The sequence below is a fragment of the Leptosomus discolor genome, chromosome 5 (assembly GCF_034619465.1).
Source record: "Leptosomus discolor isolate bLepDis1 chromosome 5, bLepDis1.hap2, whole genome shotgun sequence".
Taxonomy (NCBI): domain Eukaryota; kingdom Metazoa; phylum Chordata; class Aves; order Leptosomiformes; family Leptosomidae; genus Leptosomus; species Leptosomus discolor.
This window is the reverse complement of record NC_141395.1, coordinates 73,859,269-73,876,875: the sequence shown is the minus strand read 5'-3', so window position 1 is coordinate 73,876,875 and position 17,607 is coordinate 73,859,269. Positions and strand designations below refer to the sequence as shown.

At 42.4% G+C, this 17,607-nt stretch overlaps 1 protein-coding gene across 27 annotated transcripts in view; it reads right to left on the bottom strand.

Moving 5' to 3' along the window:
• PTK2 (protein tyrosine kinase 2) overlaps positions 1 to 17,607 on the bottom strand; it is a 164,160-nt gene that overhangs the window by 111,100 nt on the left and 35,453 nt on the right. For 26 of the 27 annotated variants that reach the window (XM_086466084.1, XM_086466085.1, XM_086466110.1 and 23 more), the window contains 2 exons: positions 11,753 to 11,919; positions 1,257 to 1,344 (listed from right to left, as the gene is read on the bottom strand). In XM_086466084.1, the coding sequence (XP_086322210.1) occupies positions 1,257 to 1,344; positions 11,753 to 11,919 (255 nt within the window). The remainder of the gene's footprint in view (positions 1 to 1,256; positions 1,345 to 11,752; positions 11,920 to 17,607) is intronic. The other variant, XM_086466112.1, reaches the window with a different exon arrangement.

The window sequence follows — 17,607 nt, the reverse complement described above, 5'->3', positions numbered from 1 at the left end:
TAATCAGAATTACTGTTTTGTTTCCTCATCTGCAAACGTGTCTGTTCACAAGGGCAGAAGAGTGCCACGCTTTGGACCACCTCCAGTTAGATCCTAATGTTAGAGGATGTTGCTCATGGATTATGCTACGCCCCAAGCAAGCAATCTAAGATCAGGGTATTTCTGAATGTGGTAGAGAGACAACAAAAAGAACAGTAGTCCAGGGGAATAGTTTTCTTGGTAGAAGCCTTTGGGGTTTGAGCAACATTATCACCACTTCATATTGTTGCTTCTTTGACAAAACAAAACACAACAGGTAAAAAATAATTCTTATTTAAAAACAAGAACTCCAGAGCTTTCATAGTGCAGTTCTTGAGCTCTGCCATTTCAGTTGACCTCGCAAGCCCTCTCACCCTGCCTCTCAATCCTACCTTATTCCATCTCTATCATGACAATACTCCATAAAATGACTCCTTTAAATAATCTACATTAAAACTAATCCTCCATATAGCAGTATAAAGCACTGCTTAAAACTATGACATAAACCCACATCTGGTTCACCAACTTGTCACCATTAGTAACACAAACAGTTTGTTAAACGCTAACACTATTTCAGTGTACGAACACAGACAACATACCATACAGACACTGGAAAAGACCCATCTAATGCAGCAAATAAGGAGCTTCAGGTATGAATTTTCAGATGCATGGATTCTCTAAGTCAGAGGATACTATAATCTTTCTAGTCCAGACTCCTCTAAAAGATATGCCCCACTAAATTCTACTTTGAGCTTGCAAGTCTAAAAGCAGATTAAAATTATTTAAGTGAACAAAATGAAGATTTAGGTGCTTAATTTATAGAAACTTTTACTATTATGCAGTTTACTAATCAGTAAGACAACAATTCAAGAAAATAACCTAACAAGTGAAAAAAAACATTCCATGGCTGTAGTGGAATTGTCCACTTATTTGCGCTTGCAAAAATAAAGAAATTCAGCAATTTAATGAAGTGTGAAATAACTGTAAGAAGCCAGCTAAACAACAGCAGGTTTCATCTGAGTTAAGATGACAACTGCAGAATTACCTTGTCTTTGGAAAATATTCCTCACCACTTCTCAAGGAGAAAGATGCCACGGGCCTCTGTCCTTTCTGCTTTACATATGCAACCTCAAATTTTACCAATTTCTGTTTCTGCAGTAATGTGTTATCTGCATAAACAAAGCCAGAATTTTCCCAATAGATGTCAGCAAAAGAAAAAGTAGTAGAACTGAACATACCTGCTGATAGAAAAAATTTAGAGTTGGTTTGTCCTCAGTGAACTGATTTAGAAATCCTTTTGGTAAATAGCGAATTCTCAATTCATATCTGAAAAGCAAGAAAAAGAGAATTAAACTGGTGAGATAAAAATAATTAGTATTTCCTCACAAATAAAAGATGTCTTCAAACATTCTTGAAAATAAGGATAAAATTAAAAAAAAAAAAAATCAGAAAACTAAGGGAAAATTTCCTCTTTTGATTACTCAGAGAACTAAATGGAATGCAGTACTCGGCACTTCATGAAGATGTTCAAGAAAACTTTGTTAGAGAAGCAATCATAAACCCCTGCTGCCCTCTCAAAGCTTCACTGAGGACTGAAGCATCAAGGCTTGGAGCAGGTAAGCTATCAGGTCCAGATCCATGGGAAGGGAGGCCCCAGTTAGCAATGACAGCAGATGAGCTGCCCTAACCACTGACCTGACCCCCTGCCAACAGCTTTTATCTTTGGTTATCACAAGCATGGTACTTGAAACAGATCCCACTGCTCCAAGCAAGAGTGGCAACCAGTGTTGCTCACCAGGGAGCCACATCCTACAGACAAAACAAGGGATTACTCAAAGAACATGACTCTGCTTCATCTCTGATCAAGGGCTGTAATATTCACCACTGAATTGTTCCAAAGGTTTTGAAGGGATTTCTGTATAAAAGGGTTTCCTACTTCCTTATTCATCATCAAGATGCACGCAAAAGCCAAATGAACCAGTTTTCAACGTATTGTATTTTTCAAGTTAATAGTACACCACAGAATGAGGGAGATTCAGAAATAGCCTTAATCCATGACTTATACCAAATCTGTGTCCCTTCTCAAACCCTAAACTTCTGCTTCCAATCCCTAAATTTAGTATTACTGCTTGTCCTGCGGTAACAGCCCACCATGTTTGACACATACCACATGCTTCCTGATCTAACACATTCCTGCAATTAAATTCTGATAATATACGTCCTTGTCCCTTAGGCTGTGCCAATACAGCATATCCTAAGTATAAAAGTCTTTACATCTCTTCCCCAAAATAAGTGTATTTAACAATCTACTCGTGATGGTAAAAGCCAATATTGCAACATCTCAAACTGTTGGTTTCCGCACGACACGAACTTCTTTTCAGAAAGTGATTTGGCTGCCTTTAATCAAGCTTTATACAGGCACTTGATAAGGAGTTATGAGGAGTTACTGGTGCTTAAGATTCCACTGCAAACAGAAGGTGCAGTATCCTTCTTTCCTTTGAAATAACTGAAAATACATTGTCCCATTAGAAAGCATTAAATTCAGGATAACATTTAGGAACTGTAAACACATGCACAGACACTGTAAACAAACAGGGAATACTTGGACTGAATTTTTTTAATAGTATGGCAAGTTTATTTCATAAAGGAAAATATGTGCTTAGTCGTTTTCTACAAAGAAAACATATTCTTAAACTAGAGAGTGTTCAGACTGTAGGATATAGAAGAGAGGTGGAAAACACCTGAAAGAGGGTAGATTTAGATTGGACATAAGGAAGAAATTTGTCATGATGAGGGTGGTGAGCTGCTGGAACAGGTTGCCCGGAGAGGTGGCAGATGCCCCATCCCCAGAAGTGTTCAAGGCCAGGCTGGATGGGAATTTGAGTAGCCTGGTCTAGTGGAAGGTGTCCCTGAGCATGGCAGGGGGGCTGGACAAGAGGATCCTTAAAGGTCCTTTCCAATCCAAACCATTCTATGATACAAAGACTTTCCCTTGGTTGAGGAAGATCAAGTTAGAGATCAACTAAATAAACTGGATAGCCACAAGTCCATGGGTCCTGATGGGAGGCACCCGCAAGTGCTGAGGGAGCTGGCAGAAGTCATTGCTAAGCCACTCTCCATTATCTTTCACAGGTCCTGGAGAACAGGCGAGGTGTCTGAGGACTGGAGGAGAGCCAATGTCACTCCAGCCTTCAAAAAGGGCAAGAAGGACAACCCAGGAAACTACAGGCCAGGCAGCCTCACCTCCATCCCTGGAAAGATGTTGCAGCAGCTCCTTCTGGGGGTCTTCTCAAAACATGTGCAGGAAAAGAAGGTTATCAGAAGTAGTCAACATGGATTCACCAAGGGCCAGTCATGGCTGACTAATCTGACAGCCTTCCACAAGGGCGTGACTGGATGGGTAGATGAAGGGAGAGCAGTGGATGTTGTCTACCTTGACTTCAGCAAGGCTTTTAACACCGTCTTCCACAGCATCCTCACAGCCAAGCTTAGGAAGTGTGGGTTAGATGAATGGACAGTGGGGTGGATTGGAAATGGGCTGAAGGACAAAGCTCAGAGGGCTGTGGTCAGTGGCACAGAGTCTAGTTGCAGGCCCACAACAAGTGGTGTTCCCCAGGGTCAGTAATGGGTCTAGTCCTGTTCAATATATTTCTCAGTGGCCTGGATGAAGGGACAGAGCGCACCCTCAGCAAGTCTGATGATGACACAAAACTGGGAGGAGTGGCTGACACGCCAGAAGGCTGCGCTGCCATCCAGTGAGACCTGGACAGGCTGGAGAGCAGGGCAGAGAGGAACTTAATGAGGTTCAACAAGGGCAAGCGTAGGGTCCTGCACCTGGGGAGGAATAACCCCATGCATCAGTACAGGCTGGGGGATGACCTGCTGGAGAGCAGCTCTAGGGAAAAAGACCTGGGAGTCCTGGTGAACAACAGGTTAACTTTAAGCGAGACATGTGCCCTTGTGGCCAAGAAGGCAAATGGCATCCTGGGGTATATCAAGAAGAGCATGGCCAGCAGGTCGAGGGAGGTTCTCCTCCCTCTCTTCTCTGCCCTGGTGAGGCCTCATCTGGAATGCTGTGTCCAGTTCTGGGCACACCCCCAGTTCAAGAGAGACAGGGAACTACTGGAGAGGGTACAGTAAAGGGCTACAAAGATGATGAGGGGACTGGAGCGTCTCTCTTCCTAAAACAGGCTGAGGGACTTGGGGCTTTTTAACCTAGAGAAGACTGAGGGGGGATCTTATCATTGCTTATAAATACTTCAAGGGTGGGTGTCAGGGGGATGGGGCCAGTCTTTTTTCAGTTCTGTCCAGCGACAGGAGAAGAGGTAACGGGCACAAACTTGACCATAGGAGGCTCCCTCTAAACATGCGAAGGAACTTCTTTACTTTGAGGGTGGCAGAGCACTGGAACAGGCTGCTCAGGGAGGTTGTGGAGTTTCCATCCCTGGAGACATTCAAAGCCTGCCTGGATGCTGTCCTGTGTAACCTGCTCTGGCAGGGGATTGAACTAGATAATCTTTTGAGGTCCCTTCCAACCCCTGCCATTCTGTGATTCTGTGACACAGACAGGTATAAAAAAAAAAAAATTAAAGCCATAGATAAGAGAAGCTCTCAAAAATTAGCATGAGAAAGCACACAGAATCATCTTCTACTGCTGATAAGCATTTACATTTCATGATACATAGCAGATATCTAGTTAATCACAGTAATTTTAGATACAAGCCAAATTGTACCTGCAGGTGTTTAAGTGCTAGGGAGAGAAAGCAGCGTGAGCACAGCGTCCAGAAGTAGAAAAGCAGTCTCCCCTATCGCCTGCTACTCCATACCCTCTAAAATTTGCCGCTGAATACCACTACGGACTGATATGGAATAAACAAATCTGTGTAAAAATTGCTTGTTTGCATTTTCTTTTGGATCTACACCCCAGTGCATTCTACATTTTAAGATTAAAACCAACACTGTTTTCTGAAATCTGTCCTTATGGATTTGTCATCGTTTCCCAGGTGCACTTTCTCCTGCTATTCTCTCCCTGTCCTTTACCTGTTTCTATTTAAATTCCTCTCTATGGCACCAGGTTTCCATATCACGTTCCAAGCATCACCGCATGCAACAGCAAGCAGGAAAAAGAGTATTCAAAGTGAGGACCCAACCTCTGAGAAAAGCTGAGTGACCTGACACCTGAAGGTGACTGGCTAACTGGTTATCCATATTGCAATGCTTTCCAGTTAATTAAAACAGCTTCACCCTTTCCCATTGGAGCCGCACTTTGTCAGATCACTGGATGTTAATACAAAATCTGGTATGTATGTTATTATTGCTCTGATAAATCTTTGTGACGGGCTGACAAATACCTAGCAAAGGCTGACGTGCAACTCGAGGGTATTACCATGGCACAGGGGAATTTACAAATCAGACAGTGAAGTCAGCTAAGGACAATTCAGGATCTTGAAAGCTAACACTGGTCCCTTTTGGGCACAAAGCTACAGCTTTACTACATACTTGGTTTGTGTACAAGACTGAATAAGAGCACGCAGAACTTCTGGGGGATAGTTAATGGCCAAGGTATTTTCAATTATTTCAAAGCACAGAGGAGTAAATAAGTATAACTGCCCTAAGGAGCTGTACTGAGTGCCCAGGCACCAGCAGTGGGGGCTGCAGGGTGGCATCCGTGAGGGGCGGCTGGGGCTGCCCCGGGCCGGACCCAGCCGGTCCCAGCCGGCTCCAGCGGCCCCACCGCAGGGCACAGCTGAGCCCCTCAGCCAAGCTGGGGGCGCCGAGGGGAAAAGAGGGTTCCGAAAGGGCCAAAGGCGGCCCGGGCAGAGGAGGGGGAAGCCGAGGAGGGAGCAGCAGCAGAGGAAGCCCGAGGGCAGCGGCGGCGGAGGAAGAGGGCCCCAGGCCGCAGCCGGGGGCTGTTTCCCGGCGGAGCTGCGGCCGTGGAGAGCCCGGGCGGGAGCAGGTTGTCCCTGAAGGGCTGCAGCCCGGGGAAGGGCCCGCGCTGGAGCAGGAGCCGTGTGAGGAGGGAGGAGCGGCCGAGAGGGGCTGCGAGGGACTGATCGCAAACCCCATCCCCACCCCTGCGCCCCTCGGGGGGAGAGGGATCGGGAGTGGAGGGGTGAGGGTGGGATTTGGAACGAGAGGGAGAGGTGTTTTTCTTATTACCCAATTCTATTTTAAATGGCAATAAATTTAATTAATTTTCCTGAATTTGAGTCTGTTTTGCCTGTGACCATCCTTGGTAAGTGATCTGTCTTTATTCTTGACGCACAAGTTTTCTCATCCTGTTTTCTCCCTCTGTCCTGTTGAGGAGAGGGAGTAAGAGAGGGTGCTGGGGGGGGATCTGCCAGCCAGCCAAGGTCAACACACCACAGCAGTATCAAGTGCCTGAGCAAGGGGACCTTCTAAAATCCTGGAAGGGAAGTGTTATGATTCAATGCATACATTTCAGACATCTTATTTAATAATATGTACTGAAGATGGGGTTGAATTTTCACACTACACAAATGAAAAGAATCCTTTATTTGGTCTCACAATGTACTAAGAACAAATATTGACTCGTAGTCACTCCACACCACCTCTTTTCCTGTCATCCTACAAGCCAAAAATCAGAGACCATTCAGGCCTGAAGAAATGTATGTGGAACTGAGCTCAGACCTTCAGCAATGTGCATACTGTCTCAGTCACCCTGATCTAGACCAGGATGTAGAACACCTTTACTCACTGGGATTAAAAAAAGAAAAAAAAAACCAAGGAAAAGCAATCTTTCTCCTTTACAGAGACTTGTCATCTTAGTCATGAGAAGTACTGTTTTTTGCAACAGGATCTCATGAGAAAATCAGGTAAGGCAAAACAGCTTGGCTGTGACAGTCACGGAGAGTGACCTTCATTACCTATTTATAACCTAATCTCTGAGTAGGCCTATGGGAATGAAAGAAGCTGACTTCCAAAGGCCAACTCAAGGATGGGCTTGATTTTCAATAGCTTCTAAATCCATTATCTTCGAAATGCAGCCAACTGATGAGGATGACAAGTCCCCTTCTCACAAACCAGGTCTGCTTTTTGAGCAAGTATACCAGCTGATGATCGCTCCCCTTATGTTCAATAAAACCAGAAGACTACTATTCCACTTCCTGCTCTGCATCTGCTGTGGTACAGATGTTTCCATGCACACACTGACACACACTATGGGCCTCCACTCATACCTGCAAAAAGGTGGACATCAATTGAGTTAACAAGTGTACAAAGTGACCTGCCCACAGCACAGCATACTGAGCTGTTCTAGGAGCTTCCCTTCGAGTAACAAGCACTACCTGGGCAGTTGGAGCCAAAAGAGAAAGGATGATCCAACACTCTATTTTGTGGTGCTGAAAGAAATAATCTCACCAGTCCAAACCACACAGGTTACTTCCAGCAGGTTCCAATTCAGTTCACATCACCAGAAAAGTAACTAGAAAGGAGAAGATGGGAACAAAAAGGGCAGACAAAGGCGGAGCCTTCTGTGAGTTTAATGAACTGAATAGCTCACTGAAGGATTAGACAACCATTAAGGCTCACAGAAGAAAAGGAAAAGGCCTGGATAACTGGAACCCAGAGAGGGGTGAAGACAGACTGTGAAGAGGAGAGGTACAGAGCTGTTAGATCAACTTATTCAACTCAGTAAATCATTCTGCAGGTGGTCTGGCCTGTGTGGCAACGCCAAGGCGTATGTACTCTAGCTATCAAGTTTTATAGTACAGGACTGCTAAGCACTGGCGCATCTTCTACCTGTTGGAGCCAAAGCACAAATGTCACCTGGTTGCAAGGACCTGCTGTGTGCTGTGGTTGACACGCTGGAGGGAAGGGAGGCCATCCAGAGGGACCTTGACAGGCTGGGGAGGTGGGCCCGTGCCAATCTCATGAAGTTCAACAAGGCCAAGTGCAAGGTCCTGCACCTGGGTCAGGGCAATCCCAAGCACAAATACAGGCTGGGCAATGAGTGGATCGAAAGCAGCCCTGTGGAGGAGGACTTGGCGGTGTTGGGGGATGAAAAATTGAGTACGAGCCAGCAGTGTGTGCTCACAGCCCAAAAAGCCAATTGCATCCTGGGCTGCATGAAAAGAAGTGTGGCCAGCAGGTTGAAGGAGATGATTCTGCCCCTCTGCTCTGGTCAGACCCCACCAGCAGTGCTGCATCCAGTTCTGGGGTCCACAGTGTTAAAAAGACATGGACCTACTTGAGCAGATCCAGAGGAGGCCACGAAGATGATCAGGGGGCTGGAGCACCTCCCCTGTGAGGACAGGCTGAGAGCGCTGAGTTGTTCAGTCTGGAGAACAGAAGGCTCCAGGGAGACCCTATAGCAGCCTTCCAGTACTTAAAGGGGGCTAACAGGAAAGAGGGGGAGGGACTCTTGATCAGGGAGGTTAGTGATAGGATGAGGGGTAATGGTTTCAAACTGAAAGCGGGGAGATTTAGGTTAGATATAAGAAAAAAATTCTTGACTGTGAGGGTGGTGAGGCACCCATTAAAAAGCCCTAGGATTTTGTTTGTATTTCACTTGTCATCTGGGATCATCTGGCATGCACAGGTATACAGGCCTTCATACACACAAATGCTTAAGGAACAATTAACAATTTATGCTACTGTAAGATAAACGTAACAGCAGGAGAGTTACTGGAATTCAGTAAGGAATAAAACTCTCAGACTGCATTTGGAAGACTACAGTTACTCTAAAGCAACTCCATGGAATTACACTCAAATTATACAATGCTTCTGTAGTGATAAGCCTTGCATAACTCAAAGAAATAAGACCATATTACCCAATGTAACATAAACGAGGCAGACTCCAGAACACTTATTTCCTGAAAAAAATACTACAAACAAATAAGCAAGCAGTTCCAGGGATTATATATAGCTCCGATAATTCCATCCAGCACCAGAAAATTCCAAATGCATCTAAAACAGGGCACCAAGTATTATCTTCATTGCCAGAGAACAAAATAAAATAGAAAAAGGATATTTGGGTTGATACAGTTAACTAGCACGAACATCCTTGAAGTAAAGTTACAGTGAAGATGAGGGCACAGTTAATAAAAGGCTTCTATTTGAGCTTTAGCGCCAACCTTTCTTTGTAGGAAAAACCAAAGTATTAGGTCTTCACTGATTTTTATTTAAAACAAACCAACCAACAAAAAATCCCACCACAATTTATTTCAAATGTTTGCTATCCTATGCAAAACACAAACCTTTTTATAGCAAGCAGGTGGTCACAGCACATTAAAAAAGCAAACGTGAGGATGGGGAAAAAAAGACTTCCAGTAAGCAATGATCTCCTGTTCATCTTTTGCAACGTAACTGAGGTTATCCACTGGCAGTCTGACAAAGCTAAACTGCATGTGCTCCTGCAACTGAACTATCTGCCATAGAAAGAGGGAAGAAAATTTGAGTGACAGAATTTTGGGTGACTTTGCCCAGAAGTCCACTGTTATTTACTCTTCCTAAGCTCTAACTACAGCTATCTGTCAACTGAAGCAGTCACATCCCTACTGCTCCCCTTCACTAGCTCATCCTCTGCAGGATTACAAACAGCACAGTGCCAAACAAAATCTGTGTATATAGGAAACAGATTTTTATTCTGATAACTTCTGTGTACAACCTACTGACAATCAGTGTAACTTCTAGTATCTGGATTAGTCCAGGAGAATGTCTGGGATCTAATTTCTGAACACTGTGAATATATATAGCTCTTTTAATTTAGATTATTAAAAACCATAAATCACACAAGAGGCAGTTACTGCTTTACTAATACTACAGGAAGCTTTTAATTTAAGAACCATCCCAAGACTTCTCCCCCTTTACTAATCTAAATATTTTTACAAGTATTGTCATATGATCTTAAACACTCTGTGTTATGGTATCACAAATATGACAGCAGCGTTTTGATTATGCACAGCAAATCTCTATGGGTTTAAAAGGTATGTCAGGCTGCATGTATTTGATAAAACATTAAATGACACTCCAGAAAGGTATTGAATAATTTACATCCTATCATAGCTCTTTCATGAGTATTTTATACAATTCCTTTCCACAAACTTCAAAACAATCATCTAATTTTGCTTTTAAAACTGATTAACTTTGTTCTGCGACGTGTACAGCGCGAGTTGCACCACGTAATAAAATTGGAATTGACACTTGTACACTATGTAACAAATTTCCATAGCATAAATTATTCACACCCTGTATGCAGCACTACTGTCATGGAAAGCATTCAGGAATCCCCTACTTCCTAAGCTGTGATTTCACAGTATTATCAATGAAAAATTTCTTATAAGGTATGGAAGGAACAATATTGATGCACATCCCAGAAACAAAAAATGTAACATGCACAGAAGAGAACATGCAACATTTCTAAAATGTAACATTTTAAACATTCTTAATTTGTTTGAATTTGTTGCGCTTATTAAAATCAGGCCACTAAAGAGCATTTATAAACCAAAGATTGCCAACTGTGACATCTGCTAGTATATAACAACTCCATTTGCAAGAAATTAAGTATTGGCTATTTACACTAATTCTCCAGAAGATATGGGTAAGCCTTTAAAATGACCAGCAACTTTTGCACAAAATTGTGGTTATGAACATAAACGACAAAAACACGCACAAAACCCCTGCAATGAACTAGTAACCACAGTAATCCACTTTTCGCTGTTCCCACCTGAGTTTAGTACCACACTTTGTTTAATGGTAGTTTAAAACTCTCAGCTCTCCACCTTCTCTAGTTGACTATTGTGTCCTGCAAATAATTTTAGTTTCCAAATAACTTTATTCTTCCTACCAGGGAAGCAGACAATCTTTCCCTTCATCTCCAGCACACATCCTCTCCTGAGCATGCACCACCAGCTTGCTCTTTGCCTTTTCAGCTTAAGCTGCTAAAGAGCTGAAGAAAACTCAACCTTTAACAGAGCACAGGTCATATCACTTCTTTTAACCAAATAACTGGTACCATGTAAACTATCAGCAAATGCTGATTAATACCCAGGTGTTAAAAAAGAATAATAGCCAAATTCTGCCGTTAACTTTCTATTATTCATTGCTCCTGGTATAACTGAAGAAGATTCCAGTTAGAAGAAAGGCAGATGTCACTCATCGCTCTGGACCTCAATTCATTATCCAATTAACAGTTTTACAACTGAAAAGTTTTACAACTGCAGAGGGATAAACTGATCTATTCACTGCATTTCATTCTTTCAAAATTACATTTCTCCTACTTAGTCTACATATAAACACAACCAGCACTAAATTTGGTTTTGTTTTCATTTAAATAAAAATATTTATCCTTTTAAATTTGTAGAGGTGTGCTTATACCACAAATAGGAACAGCATTCCTGTCCTAAAACTTTTAAGGACAACAAAACCTCAGATAAGGTTCACTAGATATATCACAAGTTTTGCACATTTTCAGGACAAATGACTAGGGAGATTTCTGTTTCTATTTCAGGCCTCCTCAAAATCCCAGGTTACACTTATCTGTTCTCTTCAGTTTGCAGGAAACCCCTTACAACAACAAAAACCCCTTAAAGCAAAGAAAACACCGCTTACAGCTCTCTGTGAAAAGTTTGGTGGCCTTCCCGCCCCCCCGCCCCCAATCCTGTTGCACGACAGGAGGATCTTCCTTAGTAAAGCAAATTATAGTGGTTTTTTAAGACAAGGCAAAAAGACTTCTATGATTTGATTTTGACACTGAACAAATTTATACTCTTACTTCCATTCTTCTGGAGGGTGGGCTAGTTCAAATTTCTCTCTCACATTGGACACCCCCATATCCAGGTGTAGCCAGTGAACCTCCTCAGACTGCAGATGACTGAGCCGTAACCCATAGCAGGCCACATTTTTCACTTTGTGAGTGTCCACAATCTTCTGAATTATGCCCTAAAACAGAGAAATATACACTCCTTACAAGCCGTAAAATGCAATTTATAATTTTAAGTTCCACAGTAAGGCTTTCAAATATAACCATGTCATACCCTATACAAAATACTAAACAATAAATTAGATACCACTTTATTAAGAATACTAAACACGTTAAATTTTAAGCTACTTTTTCAGACAACCATTCACAATTTCTGAAGTTTTACCAGCGTGGCTTCACAAGACATCAGTAAATAGGTTTCCATGCATCTTATCAAAATTAAGCCACTATTTCCTCTATGTAAAACAGAATAATGTAACAGTCAAAATATAAAAAGCGTATTTGTGGATGAAAGTGAGATGTGTTTGTTAAAAAACAAAACAAAACAAAAAACAATCACCAAAACCCAAAAAAATCACATCACCAGCCTTTAAAAGTCATTCTTCATCTACAGTTGGAAAATCGTCTTAAGACTTTCATCCTATTTAGTGCCGCAACAGCCAGGATTTGGTAGGTCACATCACAGCCCCTGGGTTTCCTTCCCCCTCTTCCTCCCACTCATTTTCTCCTGAGGTTCAGCATAGATCCTTCATAAAATGAGGCAAGAGACAATTATTTGGGAAGATTCTCAAACAAAACAAAAATGTCCTACTTTGTCCTGACGTAAATTTCAGAGTTTGAGGATCTCTTGCTGAAGAAAGGAACCTTAAAAAAAAAATCGTAACGGATTGCCGTTTGCCTTCCATGTTAGACCTTAGAGAGGTCTAACACACAGTAACTAAAGTTCAAATGTGTTGTTAGATCATGGATTAGCAACCTTTCAGGTGCAGCGTGCCAGGCTGTCCTGCCCTTACCCAGATTATGAAGTCAGCAGGAGATCAGAGCTGCTCCCTCACAACCCGCTAGAAGGTAAGGCCTGTCTCTCTGCAAGGCAGCAGATCCCTGCCAGTACAGAGTTTAGAGCTCAGCAGGAGCACGGGCTATCGCTGCTCCCAGACACTTCTTTGAGGAATCCATAGTCCTTTGCTTCTGACCCTGTAATGATCTGAAAATTTCCTACTGAAAATGCTCATGTGTGAGTGTGCCCATACATACAGATACAGGCACGTATATACATCCAGATGCAGAAGCTGCTGACTCTTGCTCAGAATTTCAGAAAACATCAACACATTGCCAGTGCTAAGTACTACAGGAGCCAGAGGCAGGCTACTGGAGCAAGTTAGGCAAAAGGCTTTTTTACAGGATGACATTGTTTCCCATAATTTATTTTGTTATGTCCCAAAGACATTGTTTAAGACCCTGATTCTGCAAATTAAGCAAGCAGAAAACTGCAAAAAAAAAAAAAATTAAGGAAGCTCTAAATCTGAATAGGGGGGAAGACAACACACGTAGGAGTGGAATCATGCTTTTGGTGAGGTGATAGCGAGCTATTAGATCAGCTCACACATCTTATCGAACGACAACTTTTAAATAGTCTTCCAGAAGCAACACAGTGTAGAGTGAAATGTAAAAAAAAAAATTCTTTCCAGCCTACAAGAAGGAAACACAAGTCACGTTCAGTAAGTTCACAGAGTCTCGGTCAGAAAAGGTTCCATCAAGCCCAGCACCCTGTCTCCAACAGCAGCGGTATGACCATCCTCAGAAGCATCATTCACTTCAAAGTTTCCAAGTGGCACCACCAGCTGGCAGCGCCACACAGACTAACCAGGAACAGCTGAGTCCTGGCAGGCAGAAGGTGCCCAAGTTGCTGGAATAAATGTCTGATGCAAAGGAAAAGTAACTTCCCCGCAGGTACATGGTTAAAACAAGCGAAGGAAGAACCTCAGTGGCCACAGATGGGTGCTGGGGGAAGCAGTGACACCAGGCAAACACACAGGACACTTCCCCTACATGCTCCCCTAGCCTCTGGCTATTTTTATCCCAGTGGACTTCGAGCCAAGCATGGTTTCTGTCATTCATCAGCCTTCAATGAAACTCTTCCAGTTACTCATCCTGTCTCCTCTTAAAGCAGTTAACTTTTTGCAACCTTCCCCAGCAAGTTCCAAAGGTCTATTATCAGGTCAGCCAACAGTTTTAAACCTATATTGAGCACAGCGTATAAAAATAGGTTAATGAAGGAGAACAGTTGCCTGTATCCCAGGAAACAGGTAACAACCACCAAGTCCCCTCCGAAGTGACAGAGGCACATTTAACCTCTTCTTAACCCAAAGAACAAACTCTGCTTCCTTGGTAAAGCCTAACATTTTGGCAGGCATGCTCTCCTCTAAAGGGAACACTGCCAGCTTTTCTGCATGCAAATAGAAGAGATTCATTAATTTTCATCTGTTTCTGCACCCTGCACAGAGCACATAACATGCAGTGTCTGTCTTCGGAAACCCACCCCTTCCCCTGACGCTGTCAGCTGACAATGAAAATAGAGGTAATATGTTCTTAAATGATAGTTAGGCCTGCTGTGATAAGAAATTGCTTTGGAAAGAAAAAAAAATGAAGGCAAAATCATCTATGACCATGAACCATCAAGAATACTGATGCATGAGGCTCAGCTGAAACCATTAGGATTTACTCAGGAAAGAATCAAGCCAGACATCTCGAAACCTCTCTGATTGTCAGGCTGGGATTTCAAAAGGACTTAGAAAGTCAGATTTTTAAGCCTCCATCCTTTCTGTATTATCAATCAATTCAAAACCTATCACAGAACCACAAGTAAACAGTAATTAAAAAGTCAATGTATTTTCAAAATTATGCATGAAGGGTACCCCACCTCTTCTGGCCAAGTAGTTGGTATCACCCCAAGAAAATAATTAGCAACAATTAGTGCATACTGCAACTCAAGAAAAAGGCAACTTCAATGTAAACATTAGGAGATAGCAGCGTTGGTGCAAGAGAGGTCAAGTGCAAGTGTTTGAAAATAGTCTAAAAACTTACATATGCCTGAAAGGAGGGTGATGCTTTATGCCAAACACATTAAATGTCTTGTTTTCTTTTTTGTTTAGGAACACCACAGAGGAGCTCCTTCCAGATGCTAACAAACCATGGCCAGAATCAAAAAAAAAAATTGAGTAATAAGGAAATCTGGTGATCGAGACACTCAAAATGCTGGTCTGCAGAGGAAGCCTCTCAAGTAAAACATCTATTTGCTTATTTGCTTTTTTATTAATAAACTAGAGAAGTTGAATTAAACCCTTTAGAGCCACACCTTCAATCAACACAAACCAGCACTGCAGCAGTGCGGTTCGTTCAGCAACACGGGGAAGCGCAGTCTATAAACAGCGCCAGAAGTTCCCATGCAGCAGGAGAGGGTTTGTTTTATCTGGCTGCTGTTTCCAAACAGTATGAGATTAATCTCCAAGCCTTGCACTGGCACCGCAGCCATAGTCAGGTCAGTGTATTTAACTCCAATCAGGTAGCAAACAACACACAGAGCCTCCCCTGGGTTCTGGGCAGCCTCCACAGACCAAGTGGAGATGCTTGGAGTATCAAACAAAGCCACCGCCATCACTCCAGGATGGGTGACAGCTTCTCTAGTCTTTCATGGCCACAACGGGAGGAGCCTTGCCAGAAGCATGCCTGATGTTCTTCATGGTAGTGATCAGAATGTTTAATCAGAAGTTTCCAGACAAACAATTTAACTGTTTAACCACTGCAAAATAGCGACTACAACATCCTGCTGAGATATGTCACCACAATCTTTTAACTGGAAGCACAGCCAGAGAAATCTGGAATCTCTCCAGACTTGACTACAACCAGCCTTTTAGCTCAGGAAGCTCCTCAGATGCATTCTGAAGCGGAAAAAAACAGGTGAGGAACACCAAAGTTTCATTCTGGGTTACAAACTTATGACCCCAAATTAGTCACAGCTAGAAATACTTGTAGGAGAGCTTGACTCCAGCAGAAACCTACTCCAAAACGAGATTTCACTTTGGTTGTGTACAGAGGATAACTACATGAATATAAATTTCTACGAGAAGTTTTCATGTATCTGTTGTCATTCTCATAAATACCCCACAACTGTAAGGAAGTCACACAATCATACACCAGCTGAATGCTGTTTACTGTATTCACATTGACTTTAATTAGGTTTCCAGAACTAACATTTACACCCCAAACATAATAGGCTAGTACAGCTGAGCAAAAGAGAATGGGAAACCTTAGAGGAATTTCCTATGAATAATAGGTAAGGGATAGGTCACCTTTCCCTCCCTTTAACCCAGAGGGAAGGAAAAAAAAGCTTTTTCAGTAGCTAGAAAACTGGGTAGCACTGATTTTTACTCATTTGTCTAAAGAACCCAAAGATATTCAACACAGCTAATTTGAAAAATAGATTAATATTTGTCCTAAAGTAGGAGAATGTGTCCAAAACCAGAATTTACAGTATAGTATATTTAGAAGGCTGTTGAAAAATCCAGACAGATCAGAGAAAGGTCAAAAGGCACAGGGTACCCTAGGCTCTCCCGGTATGTATCAATAATACCTTGTGCTTCTACTGTAAATGAGTGAGAATGAATTGCTTGCTTGTAAATTAACAAAGCTGACGTGCTACTATGAATAAATTCAAGCTGGAACAATATACTCCCAGTGTGACCACAAACCTAATTTCTCCATTTAGTAGGGAGGAGAAAGCGTCTTGCACTAGAGTAAGTCTTCAAGTAGCACCTCTGACATAGGGACACGGTGTTCACGTTTGTGAAACACTTCAAATATGTCAAATGCTATTTATATATCAAGTACTATAACTCCTGATGAGAGATTTATGTGGGGACCTTAAATGAAGAGCCGGACAAAAACAAACTACAAAGCTCTGATGCAAATTAATTTAGAATTTCCATAAAAGAAAACTCTCTGCCCTCACAACACCAAAGCATGGGTTGTCCTCCGATGACACTATGTCTGACATTCAAAGAGAAAAGTCCACATCCCGCTCTTTCTCATGATCATGCTACTTTCTCTCTCCTGCACTGATCCAGCAAACACATTTGTACATCACATGATAAACTAGATTGTGGAACTGAGCTCTGCCACTGAAGCCCAGTAATAAGTATATATTGAAACTACAGCCTGAAAACACATTCTGGTGCCTGGGATTTTGTCCCTATGCAAGCCCAGCAACACCATCAACCCAAGCAACACATCCACCTAAGGCTATCACCATCTTTCACACTTAAGCCATACACAGACCAGTCATCAAAGTACCTCTCCACACCCACATGTAATTCCAGGGGAACCTCCAAGCATGTGGTGACAGTACGGACAAAGCAGAGCTGGTACAGCCATGCTTTCCAGTCTCCTTGGTTGAATCAGCACTCTTCTGATCCTACTACACATTTTCCAAATAAACAAAATAGTATTTTAAATGTTGGCAATAAGCTTAGTTTTCCAGAAGCTCAACAGCCAGAACTGACTATCCCCTACCCTCAGTCACACCTCCAAAGTCTAAAAGCTTCGTGGGATCCAGTACTTGCACGGTCAAACACTGATGCAGGATGTGCTGTTGACTTGAAGCCACCTATAGATCTAGATGTTTTCAGAAAAATGTCAAACAGCTATTTATGTTGTTTTTCAAATGTTATTTTGCGTATATGTCTCATCCAAGGATATCAAGACCATTTTGCACAAGTAAAACAGGCATTCTCAAGACCAAGGGTATTTTTGTGTGTACAAAAATGTACACACACACACAAAAAAAAATCACACTGTGATTCTGTGATTTT